Source organism: Symphodus melops (assembly GCF_947650265.1).
Source record: "Symphodus melops genome assembly, chromosome: 10".
Lineage (NCBI taxonomy): Eukaryota > Metazoa > Chordata > Actinopteri > Labriformes > Labridae > Symphodus > Symphodus melops.
The window spans coordinates 24,021,407-24,041,102 of NC_136700.1; the positions used below are offsets into that span (position 1 = coordinate 24,021,407).

The following is a 19,696-nucleotide window of genomic DNA, read 5'->3' on the forward strand; positions in this document are numbered from 1 at the left end:
AACATGTAACTTAAATAAATAGCTCTGCTCAGGTTGAAATATAGGCATCACTCAATCACAGCGAAGTGTGTACATGAATAGTTTAATAATACAAAGTATTATTTTTTGAAAAAACTCTTTTGCTTCCTGCTGCAATTTAATTGCAAAAAAACATTTAAAAACATTGCAACATGCATTACAATTTTTTTGAAAAAGGCTTCCGCATAATCAGGTATTTTAGGCCACAACAATCCACTAAAAAAAGCATTTTTAAAAGAGGCACCATGAGAAACCCGAATTTTGTCAGAGGGCCATTTGAACAATCACCATGTTACATTGGACTCAACACTACCGGACTTTCATCATTCTGTCAGCTGTCCCATAAGACAGAACAGGACAATAGACCTCCTGTATGTAAATGTGAAGGATGCCTACACTGCCACCCCCCTACCACCTCTGGGGAAGTCCGACCACAACCTGGTCCTACTCAAACCACAGTACAAGACAAAGATCCAGAGACATCCAGTAGCCACACACACCTTCAGAAAGTGGTCTCCTGAGGCAGAGGAGGCTCTCAGAGACTGTTTTGAGTCCACTGACTGGAGTGCCCTGCAAGAGCCACACGATGAGGATATTGAGGGGTTCACACACTGCACAACTCACTACATGAATTTCTGTATGGACGTTGTGGTTCCCACAAAAACTTTGCACTACTTCCCAAACAACAAGCCCTGTATTAGCAGCAATGTCAAGGAGATCCTTAACAGGACGAAAAGGGCATTCAAAGAAGTGTGTGCAGGGGGAACTCAAGGTCCGACCCCGGAAGGCAAAGGAGGAGTACAGAAGGAAGGTAGGGCAGAGGCGGCAGAACAACAACAAAAGGGAGGTCTGGGAGGGCATAAAAACCATCCATACGAACTAAAACAACAACACAGAAGAGGGGGACCCTGCGAGAGCAAACCAGCTCAACCTGTTTTGGTTCGAGTGCCGTGTTATTGCAGCCATTTTTTCTCGATGCATATCAGTGCAAGAGAGTCCCATAAGCACAAATGTCTCTATGTTCTTGCCCCGATGTATCTCACTGACCCCCATCCCTACACCCCATCCTGACCGCTGCGGTCCTCAGCAACCGGCCTGCTCTCCATCCCCACACCAAACTACGATCCTTTAGTGACAGAGCCTTCAGTGCCTCAGCCCCCACTCTGTCCCTGCTGACATCCACACTGCTGCATCTCTGGACATTTTAAACAATCTTCTCAAAGACCACCTATTCAACAAGACCTTCCACCTCTGTTAAAACTGCCCCCCCCCCCTCATAGAGCACCCAGTTCTTTTTGTCTTCCTTCTTCTTACTTCACTTGTTTGTTTTGTGTAATTTCTTTCTCTGTTTGTGTTTTATTTTTTGTTTCCCTTTACTGCCTACTTTTTAAGACTGTAAGGCATCCTTAGCTTTATTTTGAGGCACCATATGAATCTAAGCCATTATTATCATTATTACTATTATTATTTTGTGCTTTGCCCTAAAATCCTATTTTCTAATATTACTGCTCAAGAGGGCAACCTTGAGTTCACTTTGATGTACACTTATACGTCTTCTTTAATGTGTGCACTCGAAGGTACTGCACGTTGAACCATGCATTGCAGTGTGCATTATAATAATTACCATAAACTGAGTGCACAAATCAAGTGTACAATATGATTTCACAAATCTCCTTGAACACGCATATCGTAGTTGTCGAGGAAATGATCAAGACTTCACACAATAAGACTACTTAGACTCAGATGGCTCACATTGAATGTTTATACATCAGATGAAGACTGCAGGAGACATGATTCAAAACATCACACTTGTGGTTCAGTGTCACGCTTCCAAAGGATCCGCATGTATTGAAAAGATATGATCATTATCAGGGTCGTGGCACATTGACCCACCGCCCAAACATCCCTGCAAATATCAGGAAGAGCTGTTAGTTACAGCATCAATTATCAATCTTTCCTTCCTTTCAGTTGACCGATACTACGCTGTTTGCAGAACTCAGTGAAAACATCAAACACAGGCCAGACAAAAGCCACTAAAACCCTGGCTATCATAATGGGGGCTTTTCTCTGTTTTTGGACTCCCTTCTTTGTCTGTAACTTTATTGATCCCTTTCTGAGTAACCCACCCCCACCTAGCTTGTGTGGAACACTTATATGGTTGGGCTACTTCAATTCTACAGTGAATCCTATGATTTATGCATTTTTCTATAGTTGGTTCAGAAAGGCGTTTAAATTAATAGCCTCAGGTTACATCTTCAAATTTAACATTCCTGAGACAACACTTTTCACTGAATCAATAGGAATAAACTTGATGACTAAAATGACTAAATGAATTCCTGAAACAAGTTTGGGTCCACAGCTTGTATTCACACAAGCTAAATAAACTAGAAAATAGGACACATGGAAACACACTAAAGACTAAAGTAAACACAAGACTATGAAACATTCAAACACACAAGGGAAACAATCAACACGAGGAAACAAACACTAAGGAAAGAATGAAAGCTAAAACAAGATGAAACACAGAACCAAACCATGACAAGAAATGTATCATCTTATCAGTAATATAAGCACCATGATTTATTACACCAAAGATTGCAATAAATCATGAGGAGAAAATACTGCGCAAATCCAGTTGACACTTTGCTGCGTATTAAAAAAAAAACAACACGTTTTTATTGTTATTTTTCTCATGGCTAAAGTTCTCTATCCTCTTCATGAGGGCTGATGAAATCTCAACAAGATGAGACCAGGAAATGTTCACTGCAGCAGTAGTAGAGGCCAGAAGAAGAAAGGACATTTTTGAAATATAAAAGTATGCATTGCATTTTAAGTGTAATGTCTGTTTTCACTGACAACGCCCTACATCCAAATCTTACTAGTAAACCAACACTGGGCAAACCCAAGAAAGCTGAAGGTGAAATGTGTTCACTCACAATAAAGTGACAGTAAGTTTATTTTCAGTGTGCCACACATTTTCTTTTTCCAAAAAAGGATGGTGTGTTCCATCTTATTTATAGTAAAACAATATCATGACCACACAGTAAATGTGAGAATGCACATGTATACATTACACATTTCTTAACACATATTTAAAATGATACTAATAATTGTATGTTGTTGTTGTTTGTTTTATCAGTTTCTATCATTCTTTCTTTTTTTTAACTTTAAACAGTCTCACAAATAAATCAGTAAAAGGTTATTCAACTCATGCAGTATAGTCCTGCTGCTGTGTCCACTGGGACGGACTGTTCAAATTCACTCCCTTTAGATTTATAATGTAACATCCGACTATAGTGGTGAGCTCATAAGTACAATAGTCACTGTACCTTGTGCTAATCCTGTCCAGGTGATTATCCAAGGTAAGAGTGGGACTGATTTCAAGAGCAAGCCTATTCAAATAGAATGAGGGTTTTTTTAAGTGTTTAGCTGACATTTCTAAATTGTTTGTTTGCTTATCATCAATGGCCATAGCAACACATATTAAATATGTTTTTTTTTCTTATTCTATCAATAAATATTTACTCAATATTTGAGGTCAGTTTTCCTAATGCCTGCCAATAATTTTAAAGTATGTTTACTTTTTGGTATTTTCTAAAAGGAATTAAGATGTAAAGGTAACCTTTTGTTGACATTGACGATTTGCAGCAGTATATGAGCCCTTCTACAGCAGCCAGGGAGGCAGTAACTTGTGTGTTATATTTTTTTTTACTTTTGAATAATACAATCAAAGTCTGCTACAAAAATATTACAGAGAATTAAAGCAGACAGAACCACAAAGCAAGAAAAAAAGAGCGGCAATATCACAGCATCTTGTATAGTATTTTACCTCACTGCTTTTTCATTACTTCTGACACAAATGGAAATGAGCGTTATAGATTAAACACAGTGTTAGTAACAAAACAGTATGACATGGAAAACAAAGTAGAAGACAATTAAATTGTACACAAAATGGTGTGTATGGTCTATGGTGACGTTTGTTTATTTGTATCATATATCCATATCTGAATTTCCTTTTTTTCTCAAACAGATGGAGCCAGAGCTCTGCTATGAGTCGAGCAATGCTTCATGCCTGAAGACAAGTTACCCCATACACCTACGTGTTGCTCTTTATGCGATTTTAGGGATCACAGTCGTTCTAACAGTGTGTGGAAACCTTTTGGTCACTTTCTCAGTGGCTTATTTTAAGCAGCTCCATACTCCAACAAATTACCTGATTTTCTCTCTGGCTATGTCTGACCTGCTTTTAGGGATACTAGTCATGTTTCCTGGTATGATTCAAACTATTGAGTCTTGTTGGTATTTTGGTGACTTTGTCTGTAAAATCTGTTTGAGTGCTGATGTCACGTTAGTTACAGCATCAATTCTTAATCTTTCCTTCATTTCAGTTGACCGATACTATGCTGTTTGCCAACCTCTGCTTTACAGCAGTAAAATATCTGTGGATGTTGTGTTGATAATGATTCTGATCTGTTGGAGTATTTCTCCCGTCATAGGGTTTGGAATGATTTTTCTGAAGTTAAATATTTGGGGTGTTGAAGAGTTTTATTATAACCATGTTGCATGTGAAGGAGGGTGTGTTATGTTTCAGAGCAAATTGTCAAGCACTGTCTCGTCGATTCTGTCCTTTTACTTGCCTGGAATAATAATGCTTGGTGTTTACCTCAAGATTTTCCTTGTGGCACAGACACAGTTTCGCAGCATACAGAACTCAGTGAAAACATCAAACACAGGCCAGACAAAAGCCACTAAAACCCTGGCTATCATAATGGGGGCTTTTCTCTGTTTTTGGACTCCCTTCTTTGTCTGTAACTTTATTGATCCCTTTATGAGTAACCCACCCCCACCTAGCTTGTTTGGAACCCTTATATGGTTGGGCTACTTCAATTCTACTGTGAATCCTATGATTTATGCATTTTTCTATAGTTGGTTCAGAAAGGCGTTTCAGTTGTTGGCCTCAGGTCAAATCTTTAAATCTGACATTTCAGAGACAACACTTTTCACTGAATAAACTGATTAACAGTGAAGGCCTGTTACAGGTTGGAGGAAATCTTTTCTGCATATTTTCCCATCTGCTCGTTTGTAAAGATGATGCTTGCAATGAATTGTTACTATACAAATAATGATTGATTTATGTCGTGAGCATGATGTGTCTCAGGCCAACACCTTTGCAAAGGGAGGATTTTTCCACCTAAACATAGATGACTACTTGAACCCCCCTTTCAAACAAATGGTCTTCCCTGGTCAGGATGGGCACCTTGCCATCTTATGTATGTAATGATGTAAGTGGACAGTTGAGTTGTTCTCGAGAGTATTTGATAAATCAGGGCCTGTAAATGGTTTCAGACAACAGTTGTTCTGAACTTTGTCATTTTAATCTTCAAAATGTCATAAAGTCACTTCATAAAGTGAAAATTAATTGCAGAAAGGTATATGACAGAACACAAACTGTATTAAACAGTAAGAATGTGAAAATCATTGTGTTTTGTATGTTTATGTTGTCTTTACTCTAAATCCCTCGGCAGGAGAAGACCAGAGCAGCCCTATATAGCAGGGGCCTTTCTTGTTACCTACCTGATCTACAGGACAGACTTGTCACAGTAAATATTTAATCAAATCTGTTTTTGTTTTGTCGTTTATGAGCTTTGTCCTTTTCACCTTGTTTAACTGAATAAAGATTGTAAGAAGCATGTGCAAAAAAAAGGAAAGGTTTGCAAAGTGAAATAAGTTGTAGCTGAAAGCATGAACAGAAAGTATCATTATATGGATCTGGATCTTTCTTTACACTTACGTCCTTGAATCAAAATTTAGAAATCATTTTAAAAATGAACAAACCAAATATCCATTCAAAATGTAAGTGTTATGATAATGAGGGTGTCGTCACAGAGAGACCTACAAGCCCTGTCGCTTACAAAACAACTAGGAATGCAAACAAATAAAATAACTGGGTTCAAGCAAATGCAGAGGTCTCTCCTTTTTCTTTGTAATGAGCTGAGGAAATGGCCTAGATTTTTGGGTATATGATATAAAAATGAAAGAGTATTGTGAATTTCTCCATCTCATCAGTGAGATCATTTTGTATGAGTTTTTCAAAAGCGAGCACTGTAACTGCATTTTTAGCTGAAAAGTTGATCTTTTCAAACTTGTATGTGTTTTTTAACAAAGGGGGATGAAATTTGCCACAATAAGAACATTTTGATAAATGGTAAACACCAAAACCAATACAAAAATATTTATCAGTTTCACAATTAAAAAAAATGATTTGGATTTTAAGAAATTATACAAAGCATGAAGAAGAAAATAAGACATTGAAGAGGAAAAAAACTGCAAAAATGATAGAATACAACAGCTGATTATATAAATCTATGATCTCACATACATTTAATGGTTAATATCTGTTTTATATTTGAATGGGAATACCCTATTACAAGTCTTGTTACAACACGTTTTGACAGCATTTGAATGGACCAGGCAGGCCAGGATTAGCAAGGACTCTGTAACACATTCCTGGATAAAAGCAGGTTACTCCAGGTTCTGGAGGAGCTAAGTTACAGGAGAAATGCTCTTTTGTGAAGCATCTAGAGATAATGCTTGTAATAAAATGGCGCTATCCAATAATTATTGATTGAAAAAAGACGTTGGCTTTGAGGGAAAAAAAGGTTGGGTGACACGGTACCTAAAGCAAAACATTAATGTGTAATATAATTAGATGAGTGTGAGTGTGTGTGAGAGAGAGAGAGATGTCACTCAGTGAGGCAGAGGAACATGTAACTTAAATAAATAGCTCTGCTCAGGTTGAAATATAGGCATCACTCAATCACAGCGAAGTGTGTACATGAATAGTTTAATAATACAAAGTCTTATTTTTTGAAAAAACTCGTAACTAGTTTTACTTCCTGCTGCAATTTAATTGCAAAAAAACATTTAAAAATATTGCAACATGCATTGCAATTTTTTTGAAAAAGGCTTCCGCATAATCAGGTATTTTAGGCCACAACAATCCCCCCCCAAAAAAAAGTTTACCATGAGGCACCATGAGAAACCCAAATTTTGTCAGAGGGCCATATGAACAATCACCATGTTACATTGGACTCAACACTACCGGACTTTCACCATTCTGTCAGCTGTCCCACCAGGAAGAACAGGACAATAGACCTCCTATATGTAAATGTGAAGGATGCCTACACTGCCACCCACCTACCACCTCTGGGGAAGTCTGACCACAACCTGGTCCTACTCAAACCACAGTACAAGACAAAGATCCAGAGACATCCAGTAGCCACACACACCTTCAGAAAGTGGTCTCCTGAGGCAGAGGAGGCTCTCAGAGACTGTTTTGAGACCACTGACTGGAGTGCCCTGCAAGAGCCACACGATGAGGATATTGAGGGGTTCACACACTGCACAACTCACTACATGAATTTCTGTATGGACGTTGTGGTTCCCACAAAAACTGTGCACTACTTCCCAAACAACAAGCCCTGTATTACCAGTAATGTCAAGGAGATCCTTAACAGGACAAAAAGGGCATTCAAAGAAGTGTGTGCAGGGGGAACTCAAGGTCTGACCCCGAAAGGCAAAGGAGGAGTACAGAAGGAAAGTAGGGCAGAGGCGGCAGAACAACAACAAAAGGGAGGTCTGGGAGGGCATAAAAACCATCCATACGAACTAAAACAACAACACAGAAGAGGGGGACCCTGCGAGAGCAAACCAGCTCAACCTGTTTTGGTTCGACTGCCCTGTTATTGCAGCCAGTTTTTCTCGATGCATATCAGTGCAAGAGAGTCCCATAAGCACTCCTTAATAAACTCTAAGTCAGAAAACGCCTTCCTTTTTTTGAGAAATTACATGACTCATCCTGATGGCTTCATCTCTGGCTTTGTAACATTTTGTTAAAAGTCATTGTTGGGTTTGCAGCTTTATAGCGACGCTGTTCACCGAGTGTGGCCCGCAGGCCGTAGTTTGCCCAGGTCTGTTCTAGAGAGTAAAGTGCTCCATAGTAAAGATGTAAAGCGCCTGAAGGGAAACCGTATATTTAATAAATCAGCGCTTTTAAATGGTCTGTGTCAGACAACATGAGTTTCTTTATAATGCCACGACCGGAAATGTATTGGAGAAAGGTACGTATGTGACAGAAGAAATAAGAAAGTGGTAATTGCCCCCCACTTGCAGCGCCTAATCTCCTTATGACAAAGCGACAGGTATTAGCCTTTCAACTCTACTGGCCAGGTGCCTTCTCTTGTTTGAATGAAAGCATGTTCTGCCCCCTTCACACAATAGCTGGCTTAGGGAGTTCCTAACTCACATCAAACTTGAGCAGGTTAGACGCTCACTTTTAGGTCCTGGTAATGTTTTCAACAAAACCTGTCAGCCCTTCATAGAATATTTAGAACTATATTCAACCAGACAGGGACTAGATGTCCCCCAGTCCTATTTTATTTATTTTTTTCTTGGTCCTATTTTGCTTGTAATTTCAGCAGTGGTCGTGGTTTTTTTCCCCCTCTGTATTTATTGGTATTATTATTTATATATATATATATATATATATATATATATATATATATATATTTATATATATATATATATATATTTTTTTATTTTTTTTTTTTTTCTGTCGGTGGAAAGGGATTACGGGTAACTATAGTTCAGCTGTAGAAGCCATTCTGGCTTAGGTTAAATTGTATGTTGTTGGGTATTTTTTTTACATACACTGTATAAAACTTTCTACCACCTTCTGAACAAGATTATATGGATACACAGGTACGGGCAGAAAACAGGGAGGAGGACCAAATCGCAGTTAAAAAATAAAATAGAATTTGTTAAAACTGAAAAAGGCAAAAACAAAACTTACTTCTGAAAAACAAAATCCAGAACAAAAAAACAAAGTAAATCCAGGGAGCAGAGGGAACAAACCACAGCTCAGACAGGACACTCACACGACAAACTAGAATGAACTGACCAAACACAGAGACTAAATAGACATGGGGTAATCAGACACAGGTGAGACTAATCAGGCTAATCAAACAGGCGGGAAACACAAAGAAGAAAGAACACAAGACCAGGACACTGAGGATAACTACAAAGTAAAACCTGACACCCAAAACAAAACTTTAACAAGATGTTACAAAGTAAAACAGGACTAGACTAAGAAACACCAAACTAAGAACCTGAAAACACAAGTAACATCAGAAACAAACTTCAAAAGGTCTGCATACTTTTGACCATGTGATATTTCAGTTTTTCTTGTTAAATGAATTTGCAAACATTTCTAAATTTCTGTTTTTTTTTATCTGTCAAGATGAGGTGCAGAGTGTACATTAATGAGAAATTAAATGAACTTTTTTGGTTTTAGCAAATGGCTGCAATGAAACAAAGAGTATAAAAATGTAAAGGGATCTGAATACTTTACGTACCCACTGTAATACATTTCTCCATCTCATCATTGAGCTCTTTTTGGTGAGGGGTTCAGAACACTCCTACTTTATTTTTGTTTACCAATTTTAATATTAGTTCCTTTGGTTGTGGATGTTGCATATGTTTGAGGACAAAATGTTGGAGTCTATAAACACTTAAACCATTGCTAGTCATTTTTAAACTAGAGGCTGAACGTCAGAAAACAAACTTTTGTTTATCTTTAAAATATCTTTGTTACGTTCCGAGCTGTCTAGGGCGCTCAGAAGCAACACAATTTATAAACTAAATAATACAAACCGGGAGGGAAAAGATAAAGCCTCAGGTAGGATTATAAACAAACTTATTCATTAACAAACAACTCTTAACACAAAACAATCCGCTCAAAATGAGGGACGACAAGCTACTAAAGAAAACTAAACGGAAGATCCCAACACCCAGGACGACCGACTGCACGACACGGGCAGCAACCACCGCAGCACACCAGCAACGTGGAAGGCGAGAAAAACAGGGAAGAAGGCCACAGCAACACACCAGCTCCTGCTTTATATCTCCCACCCTGATTGCCTGATTGGAACCTGCTGCGCGGCACCTCCGATGTGAACCTGCAACACAGATAGAGACACACACACACATACACACACACACACACACACACACACACACACACACTACGGCACGTAACAATCTTGTATCGAGTTAATGACCTGCAGGGGATGTTCATCTCAGTGGCTGCAGTTACATGTGCAGAATTTCTTCAGTCTGATTGAAATCATGCCAATTGGGCATTCTGATTTCACTGTTTACATGGACGCTAAATAACATGATCAGATTATGCCGTGCGTGTTCATGCATCGGCATTTAATCAGAACAAGACCCTTGTGACATGCGCAGACTGGTCCTACCTGTCATGTCTGCTGAAAACGTCAGAAGAAGAAGCGACATCTCAGCCTGTGTTTGTGGACAATCATCACAAATGGCCCGTAAAAATGTAAAACTCTGCTTTGTTTTACACCGTGAACATGGAAGATATATTTCTTCACAGTTTAAAAATAATGTAAACTTTGTAATATACGCACCTTTCAGCATTTGAAGCATTTCCATCAGCGTTGTTTAACTTTTTAACTTGTTATAGTTCATGTTCTTGAGGTCTAAACATGATCATATTGGTTAGATTATTGAATTTAACATTCTACTCACATTAATGATCAACTGTGAACATACATTCAACGTGAATGAGTTGCTGCCACTTTTCGACATAAGGCTGTATTAGTTCTTCTCAGTTCTGAATTCACTTTTATTATTCTAACACTGCATTATCGTTTGTCTCAGCTGACGGGAAAAATAATGTTGTTTTTTAGGCAGACGTGGCAGAATCCGTTTTGATGCTCACATGAATGAACAGTTTACAATGAATCTGTTGATATCAGAGATGTTACTGTAGCTCGCTGGGAAAGACACCAACTATCGCTCCAAAGTGGATTTGTTTTACCGCAATGTAATATTTGTATAAAAGGTCATATGAAACCATATCTATGAAAGGCATTAATACATAAAACTAAAATGTGATCCAAACGAGACAGGTGAGAGAGTATGGAGACTAAACTTTTAAATGACACGCCGATCAACTATGACGTTGTGCGCTCTGATCACAGACTGTAAGCAGGCTCTGATGGAAACATGTCACTTTACTGGGGCAGACATGCGCAGTCAGGACCGTTTGACCCCAGTCAGGCAGACACCATCAGATCCAGTGTGTACATGGATCCTGATCCAAACAACAGTCAGGACTGCAGCCACTGTCGCCTGTCTGTGTCCACTGGGACAGATTGTTGGACCTGTCTATAGTTGCCAGGTGTACCAGAGAACATATAAGTAAACGAAATGCTTACTGATCTCATATTAGACAAAGTCATAGTAGCCATACTCTCCAGCTTAATATGGAAGGTAAGTGTGGGACTGGTGGGCAATTTGCTATAATATGATTTAAATGCATGTTGATGGTCTGACTTGAAGTGAAGCGGGAACATATTTTGACTAAATTGATAACAAATGTTTGTTTTAATGCTGACTGTTGGTTTATGGTTTGTTTTCACCTTGTTCTCACTTTTAATAGAAAAATTAAGTTTCAGTAACAGAATTCTAAGAGCTGCGTAAAGACATGAAGGACAGTCAAAATGAATAGATATATGTGACTTGAAGATGGAGTTGGTCTAATTTTCTACTGTATGTCGATACTTGCAGATTGTTATGGTGGGTCTTTTCATCTTAGTCAATTTATTTACTCAATTTCTCTATTAATTGCCTTTTTAATAAGAATATAAATTGTTAAAGTACATAATAAATGATAAAGGTAAAGGGAACCAGACCTTCTGATTTCTGTTTTAAGTGCTGTTTCTACAGCTTTGTTAACAACAACTATAATAGCAAAGGTGAGGGGTATCTGCCTTTCGCTAAACCAAGAAAGTAAACGTTATTTCTGCAAATAATTACCTCAAAAGCAAACAGAAAATATGTACTTTTGTTTCTAGAATCAGAAACAAAATGCAAATATAATAAAAGTCTTTTTTCTTGAACATAAAAACAATTCCTGTCAACGCTTTTCTCGTTTCCTTTCAAACAGATGGAGCCAGAGCTCTGCTATGAGTCAAGCAATGCTTCATGCCTGAAAACCATCTATCCCATACCCCTACGTGTTTCCCTCTATGTGATTTTAGGGGTCATAATCATTCTAACAGTGTGTGGAAACCTTTTGGTCACTTTCTCAGTGGCTTATTTTAAGCAGCTCCATACTCCAACAAATTACTTGATTTCCTCTCTGGCTATGTCTGACCTGCTTTTAGGGATACTAGTCATGTTTCCTGGTATGATTCGATTTATTGAGTCTTGCTGGTATTTTGGTGAATTATTTTGTCAAATCAGTTTGAGTTCTTCTGTCACATTGGTTACAGCTTCAATTCTTAATCTTTGTTTCATATCAGTCGATCGATACTACGCTGTTTGCCAACCTCTGCTTTACAGCAGAAAAATATCTGTGAATGTTGTTTTGATCATGATTCTGATCTGTTGGAGTATTTCAGTTCTTGTCGGCTTTGGAATGATTTTTCTGAAGTTAAATATTTTGGGTGTTGAAGAGTTTTATTATACCCATGTTGCATGTGAAGGAGGGTGTGTTATGTTTCAGAGTAAAATGTCGAGTACTGTCTCGTCCATTTTTTCCTTTTATTTACCCAGTATAATAATGCTTGGTGTTTACCTACAGATTTTCCTTGTGGCCCAGAAACATTTTCGCAGCATACACAAAGCAGGCTGTGTGAGCTCAGTAAAAACTTTGAATACAGGTCAGACAAAAGCCACTAAAACCCTGGCTATTGTAATGGGGGCTTTTCTTTCTTTTTGGACTCCATTTTTTGTCTTGAACCTTATTAATCCATTTATTAATTATGTACCCCCACCTAGCTTGTATGGAACCCTTATATGGTTGGGCTACTTCAATTCTACTGTGAATCCTATGATTTATGCATTCTTCTATAGTTGGTTCAGAAAGGCGTTTCAGTTGTTGGCCTCAGGTCAAATCTTTAAATCTGACATGTCGGAGACAAAACTTTTTACTGAATAAACTGATTCAAAGTGGAGGCCTGTCGCAGGTTGAAGTTGCTGTTCATTTCACAAACAGATCAATTGAAATGTACAATTTGTCCTCTAATTATTTGTTGAGGGGTCTTGTTACAACACGTTTGGACAGCATTTGAATGGACCAGGTGTGCAAGCTAAGTTACAGGAGAAATCCTTCCAGCGATATGCTCTTTTGCAAATCATCTTGAGATGACGCTTGTAATGAAATGAAGCTATACAATGTGTTTGTCGTCTCTGCTTGAAATCCCTCAGCACGGGGAAGACAAGAGCAGTCTAATGTGGCAGAGGCCTTTCTTATGACCTGCCTAAACTACAGGTCAGAGAGTTGTTACAGACTTGTCACAATAAATATTTATTGTAATCTGTTTTTGTTTTGTTGTTCATGAGCTTTGTCTGTTTCATCGTGTTAAACTGAATAAATACTGTAAGCATGCACATAAAAAGGAAAAGTTTGAAAAGTGAAAGAAGTTTAGATGAAAGCTTGAACAAAAAGTATCATTATATCTGAGTCTTACTGAAATCTTTGAATTGAAATTAAGAAATCCTTTTAAAATGTAACAAACCAAATTTCCAAAGAAATAAGTGTTATAATAACGAGGGTGTCTTCGAACAAAGACCTGTAGGCCCGGCCGCTTAACAAAAAGAAGTGGGAGTGCCTGTGTGTGGAACCAAATACAATAATTGGATTTAAGCAAAGAAAGAAAGAAAGATAGATAGATAGTTAGATGGATGGATGGATGGATGGATAGATGGATAGATGGATAGATGGATGGATAGATGGATAGATGGATAGATAGATAGATAGATAGATAGATAGATAGATAGATAGATAGATAGATAGATAGATAGATAGATAGATAGATACTTTATTGATCCCGAGGGAAATTCAAGATGTCGAACTCTTGCCGTTGATTTGCTCCTCGGTGAAGACGGGTGGGGAAATGACGTTAAAAAGCCAGATTTGGTACATGATATTGTGGAGGCAGATAAATGGGGAGACGAGACAGAGATGCGTCAAGTCACTTTCCTCTCCACTTCAATATGTAAGTCACACTGTACAGCAAGTGAGCCCAAAACTGCCCGCTAAATTAACCCGGAACCTCTAAACCATAACACCTCTCTCTTAAAGGTACATTCCCTTCGTTAATGTCTATTTCAGTCTTACTTGTGGGTCACCACAATATTAAGAAAGTGAACAGTATTGTGAATTTCTCCATTTCATCAGTGAGTTTGGTGAGGAGTTAAGCACACTCCTACTTTATTTATTTTGACCAATTTTAAGATTTATTCTATTGGTTGCTGATGTTTCATCTGTTTGGTGCATCAAGAAATGTTTGAGTCTGTAAATACTTAAACTAATAGTAGTGTTGCATCACTCATTTCTAAACTACAAGCTGAACTTCAAAAAACAAAGTTGTTTTGTTTGTCTTTAAAATGTCTTCATACGAGTTAATGAGCAGCAGGGGATGTTCATCTCAGTGTCTTCTTACTGTGTCCACTGGGACAGATTGTTGAACCTGTCTATTGGCCAGGTGTACCAGAGAACATATAAGTACACAAAATGGTCACCGAGCTCACATTAGACTAAAGTCATTGTGGCCGAACTGTCCAGCTTAGTATGGAAGGTAAGTGTGGGACTGATATTTGCTGTAATATGATTTAAAGAGCATGTTAATGGTCTTATTTGAAGTGAAACAGGAACATCTTTTGATAACAAATGTTTGTTTTAAGAATGATGACTGTTGGTTTATGCCTTGTTCTCACTTTTAATAGAAAACATGAGCTTCAGTAACAGTACAGCAGCTCTCAGCTGACATGAAGAAAAGTAAATATTAACCTTTAAAGCAAACCGTAAACCTTTACTTTTGTTCCTAGAATTAAAAACAAAATGCGGATATAAAAAAGGCTTTTTTTTAATTGAACACAAATCGTTTGTGTTTACAAATTGTATCTCTTATCTTGTATCCTTTTAAATAGATGGAGCCAGAGTTTTGCTATGAGTCAAGCAATGCTTCATGCCTGAAGACAAATCATCCCATACCCCTACGTGTTGCCCTCTATGTGATTTTAGGGATCACAGTTGTTCTAACAGTGTGTGGAAACTTTTTGGTAACTTTCTCTGTGGCTTATTTTAAGCAGCTCCATACTCCAACAAATTACCTGATTTTCTCTCTGGCTATGTCTGACCTGCTTTTAGGGATACTAGTCATGTTTCCCGGGATGATTCGATTTATTGAGTCTTGTTGGTATTTTGGTGAAATTTTCTGTAAAATCAGTTTGAGTTCTGATGTCACGTTAGTTACAGCATCAATTCTAAATCTTTCCTTCATATCAGTCGATCGATACTATGCTGTTTGCCAACCTCTGCTTTATAGAAGAAAAATATCTGTGAATGTTGTTTTGATCATGATTCTGATCTGTTGGAGTATTTCAGTTCTTGTCGGCTTTGGAACAATTTTTCTGAAGTTAAATATTTTGGGTGTTGAAGATTTGTATTATAACAATGTTGCATGTGAAGGAGGATGTGTTATGTTTAAGAGTAAAATGTCAAGTTGCATCTCTTCAATTCTTTCTCTTTTCTTGCCCAGCTTAATAATGCTTTGTATTTACCTCAAGATTTTCCTCGTGGCCCAAAAACAATTTTGCAGCATACACAAAGTAGGCTGTGTGAAGTCAGTAAGAAAGTCAAATATACGCCAGACAAAAGCCACTAAAACCCTGGCTATTGTAATGGGGGCTTTTCTTTCTTTTTGGACTCCATTTTTTGTCTTAAACTTTATTGATCCCTTTATTAGTTACTTACCCCCACCTAGCTTGTATGGAACCCTTATATGGTTGGGCTACTTCAATTCTACTGTGAATCCTATGATTTATGCATTCTTCTATAGTTGGTTCAGAAAGGCGTTTCAGTTGTTGGCCTCAGGTCAAATCTTTAAATCTGACATTTCAGAGACAAAACTTTTTACTGACTAAACTGATTCAAAGTGGAGGCCTGTTGCAGGACGAAGTTGCTGTTAATTTCACAAACAGATCAATTAAATTCAAAGTCTTAGGAGAGATCCTTCCTGCATATTCTTACATATGCTCTTTTTAAAGCCTCTCAAGATAATGCTTGTAATAAATTGGCGCTATAAAAATGATCATTGATTGTAGTCGTGAGCATGATGTGTCTTAGTCCAACAACGCTGTAAAGTTTTTCCACCTTAACATGGAGGATGTCTTAAATGCAACTTTCAGACAAATGGTCTTCACTTGTCAGGATGGGCACATAGTTGTCTCATGTATGTAATGATGTAAGTGGACAGCTGTTGAGTTCATGTAGAGATTACTGAGCTTCATAACTAAAGATGTAAAGCCTGAAGGGAAACAACTTAATTAATACATCAGGATCTGTAAATGGTGTGTTTCAGACAACAGTAGTTCTGGACTTTATTGTCATTTTATAATGCCACTAACGTGGACATTTATTGCAGAAAGGTTTATGACAGAACAAATACTACAACTGTAAGAATGTGACAATCATTATGTTTTGTATGTTTATGTTGTCTTTACTCAAAATCCCTCAGCAGGAGAAGACCAGAGCAGCCCTATATAGCAGGGGCCTTTCTTGTTACCTACCTGATCTACAGGACAGACTTGTCACAATAAATATTTAATCAAACTTGTTTTTGTGTTGTCGTTTATGAGCTTTGTCTTTTTCAACTTGTTTAACTGAATAAATATTGTAAGAAGCATGTGCAAAAAAAGGACATTTAGAAATCATTTTAAAAATGAACAAACCAAATATCCATGTAACATGTAAGTGTTATAATAATGAGGGTGTCATCACAGAGAGACCTACAAGCACTGTCGCTTACAAAACAACTAGGAATGCAAACAAATAAAATAACTGGGTTCAAGCAAATGCAGAGGTCTCTCCTTTTTCTTTGTAATGAGCTGATGAAATGGCCTAAAAAGCTAGATTTTGGGGTATATGATATAAAAATGAAAGAGTATTGTGAATTTCTCCATCTCATCAGTGAGCTCTTTTTTGTATGAGTTTTTCAAAAGCGAGCACTGTAACTGCATTTTTAGATGAAAAGTTGATCTTTTCAAACTTGTCTGTGTTTTTTAACAAAGGGGGATGAAATTTGCCACAATTAAAAAGAAAATGTTGATAAATGGTAAACACCAAAACCAATACAAAAAATATTTATCAGTTTCACAATTAAAAAAATGATTTGGATTTTAAGAAATTATACAAAGCATGAAAAAAGAAATGAAGACATTGAAGAGGAAACAAACTGCAAAAAGGAAGATAGAATACAACAGCTGATTATATAAATGTATGATCTCACATACATTTAATGGTTAATATCTGTTTTATATATGAATGGGAATACCTTATTATAAAAAATAAGTATAGCTTGGCACGATGAAAATTACTTTATTGTGACTGAAAAATGCATCCGGCCTGTAGCTTACTCAGGTTCGCCCAGCATGGAATATGTAGCATTAGTTTATGTGTCACTTATGTGGTTTCTGTTTTCATGCATAAATGGCAACTAAGTTGCAAAGATTCATGTGCCTAAACAGTTCACATATACTTGATATACCGGTACATATCCTAATTCGTATGTACATCTTTATTCCACCATGTTTTGAAAATTATTAACACACTTCACGCTATAATATATATATATATATTTACCAGATGATCTTTAGAGGTGTTACAAGTTGTTGTTTACTAATTAATTTCCCTTTTTAAAAATTATTGCCTTCCTTTTCAACACACATTGCTAAATGTTTTTTTTCCATTCACATTTTATTTATTCAAATGCTCCTGGAAGTCAATACATTGTGTCCACTGAATAAACTATGTAGAGTGGATGGGAAAAAGTTATCCTCACAATTACTCTTCAGAAGACTGAACTAATGAAAAGCACTCTTAAATTTAACAACACTGACAATTTCTATGTATTTTTTGGGGATATTTTGCGTGTGCGAAAAAAACAGTGTCAACATTGTAAAACCCTCTGAAGATTAGTGGAGAAAAAAAACAAGATGAGTATTCAGAAAACATGATGTGTATTATTTCATTTTTAAATATTTACATTTATTCCTCGTAACAAGTGTAAATTGATCAAGAGGCTTTGTTATAGGATAGTTAAGAATGTATTTAACAAGCCATCATTGCTATATTATTCAATTCAAATACTGAACCACATTTCTTAAAGTGTGAAGCAGCTGTCATAAAGTGAAAATAATACAAGAAAAAAGTGCTGATTAAATTCATCACATTTATTGACAAGTATTGTGAGGAATCAGTTAGTTAAAATAAACATGCACGTTAAATATCTGACGGCAAAGATCATGCAAGTCTTCATTTTTAATAATCTTTAAGGGTGAATAGTACAGAGTATAGCTGGGTCATTTAAAAGATACATTCATATTTGAAGAACTCGGGCGAAAAAATATAAATTTTATGATACAATAGAAACATTGTTTTAAGCAGGGATAAAACAAGGCACAAATAATTGGGGTCAAGGTGGAATTAAAGCAACCTAACCAGAAAAAGGCCTCAAAGACAGCAGCTGGTGTGGAGAAGCCTAAGATCATGTCAAAGAAAAAGTTGGTGAATAATGGCATCCAACAGAAGATTACAAAAGGCCCCTTAACAGATCTGTGATTCTAATTTTCACATGGACAACATCAAATTCATAATCATTTTTCTTGTAAACATAAGAAACCTTTTTCATCAGTTCATTCATTGAAAAGTGTTGTCTGTGACATTTCAGATTTAAAGATGTGACCCGAGGTTAATAATTTGAAAGCCTTTCTGAACCAACTATAGAAGAGTGCATAAATCATAGGATTCACAGTAGAATTTAAGCATCCCAACCATTGAATTGTTACAATAAATGCTGACGGTGTTGAGTAACTAGTAAAAGGATCGATGATGTTACGGATGAAAAATGGAGCCCAAAAGCACAGGAAAGCCCCCATTACAATAGCCAGTGTTTTAGTGGCTTTTATTTGGCCTGTGTTTGACTTTTTTTCTGAGGTCACACAGCCTGCGTTCTGTATGCTGCAAAACTGTCTCTGGGCCACTAGGAAAATCTTTAGGTAAACACCGACCATTGCTATTCCGGGTAAGTAAAAAGAAACCACTGGAGAAACAATGCTAGACACTCCACTCTGAAAGAAAACTCATCCTCCTTCACATACAACATGGTTATAGTAAAACTCTTCAACACCCAAAATATTTAATAGAAAAAAAAATATTCCAAAGCCTAAAAGAATTGAAAAACTCCAACAGATCAGAATCATGATCAAAACAACATTCCCAGATATCTTTCTTTTATAAAGCAGAGGTTGGCAAACAGCGTAGTATCGGTCAACTGATATCAGGCAAAGATTGAGAATTGATGCTGTAGCCAACGTGACAGCAAAACTCATGTAGACTTTACAGAAGAAGTCACCAAAATACCAACAAGACTCAATAGTTTGAATCATAGACGGAAACATGAATATTATCCCTAAGACCAGATCAGACATAGCCAGGAGTATGGAGCTGCTTAATGTAAGCCACTGAGAAAGTGACCAAAAGGTTTCCACACACTGTTTGGATGATTATGACCCCTAAAATCAT

At 37.1% G+C, this 19,696-nt stretch overlaps 3 protein-coding genes and 1 pseudogene across 4 annotated transcripts; 3 read left to right on the forward strand and 1 right to left on the reverse strand.

The window, feature by feature from the left end:
- Window positions 1-4,048: 4,048 nt before the first annotated feature.
- LOC306830941 (trace amine-associated receptor 1-like) lies at window positions 4,049-5,029 on the forward strand (the record flags this gene model as incomplete). Its single annotated transcript, XM_079354730.1, has 1 exon — window positions 4,049-5,029. The coding sequence occupies one exon, from the start codon at window positions 4,049-4,051 to the stop codon at window positions 5,027-5,029; it is 981 nt and encodes a 326-aa protein (XP_079210856.1).
- Window positions 5,030-11,369: 6,340 nt separating this feature from the next.
- On the forward strand, window positions 11,370-13,048 carry LOC306830037 (trace amine-associated receptor 1-like; the record flags this gene model as incomplete). Its single annotated transcript, XM_079353254.1, has 2 exons — window positions 11,370-11,376; window positions 12,147-13,048. 2 exons carry the CDS (start codon window positions 11,370-11,372, stop codon window positions 13,046-13,048), a joined length of 909 nt encoding a protein of 302 aa, XP_079209380.1.
- Window positions 13,049-15,042: 1,994 nt separating this feature from the next.
- Window positions 15,043-16,038, forward strand: LOC306830038 (trace amine-associated receptor 1-like; the record flags this gene model as incomplete). The annotated part of the gene is made up of 1 exon (XM_079353255.1): window positions 15,043-16,038. One exon carries the CDS (start codon window positions 15,043-15,045, stop codon window positions 16,036-16,038), a length of 996 nt encoding a protein of 331 aa, XP_079209381.1.
- A 2,769-nt stretch (window positions 16,039-18,807) lies between these two features.
- LOC306830040 (trace amine-associated receptor 1-like) lies at window positions 18,808-19,696 on the reverse strand (annotated as a pseudogene). The gene has a single exon. The product of its transcript is annotated as a trace amine-associated receptor 1-like (transcript).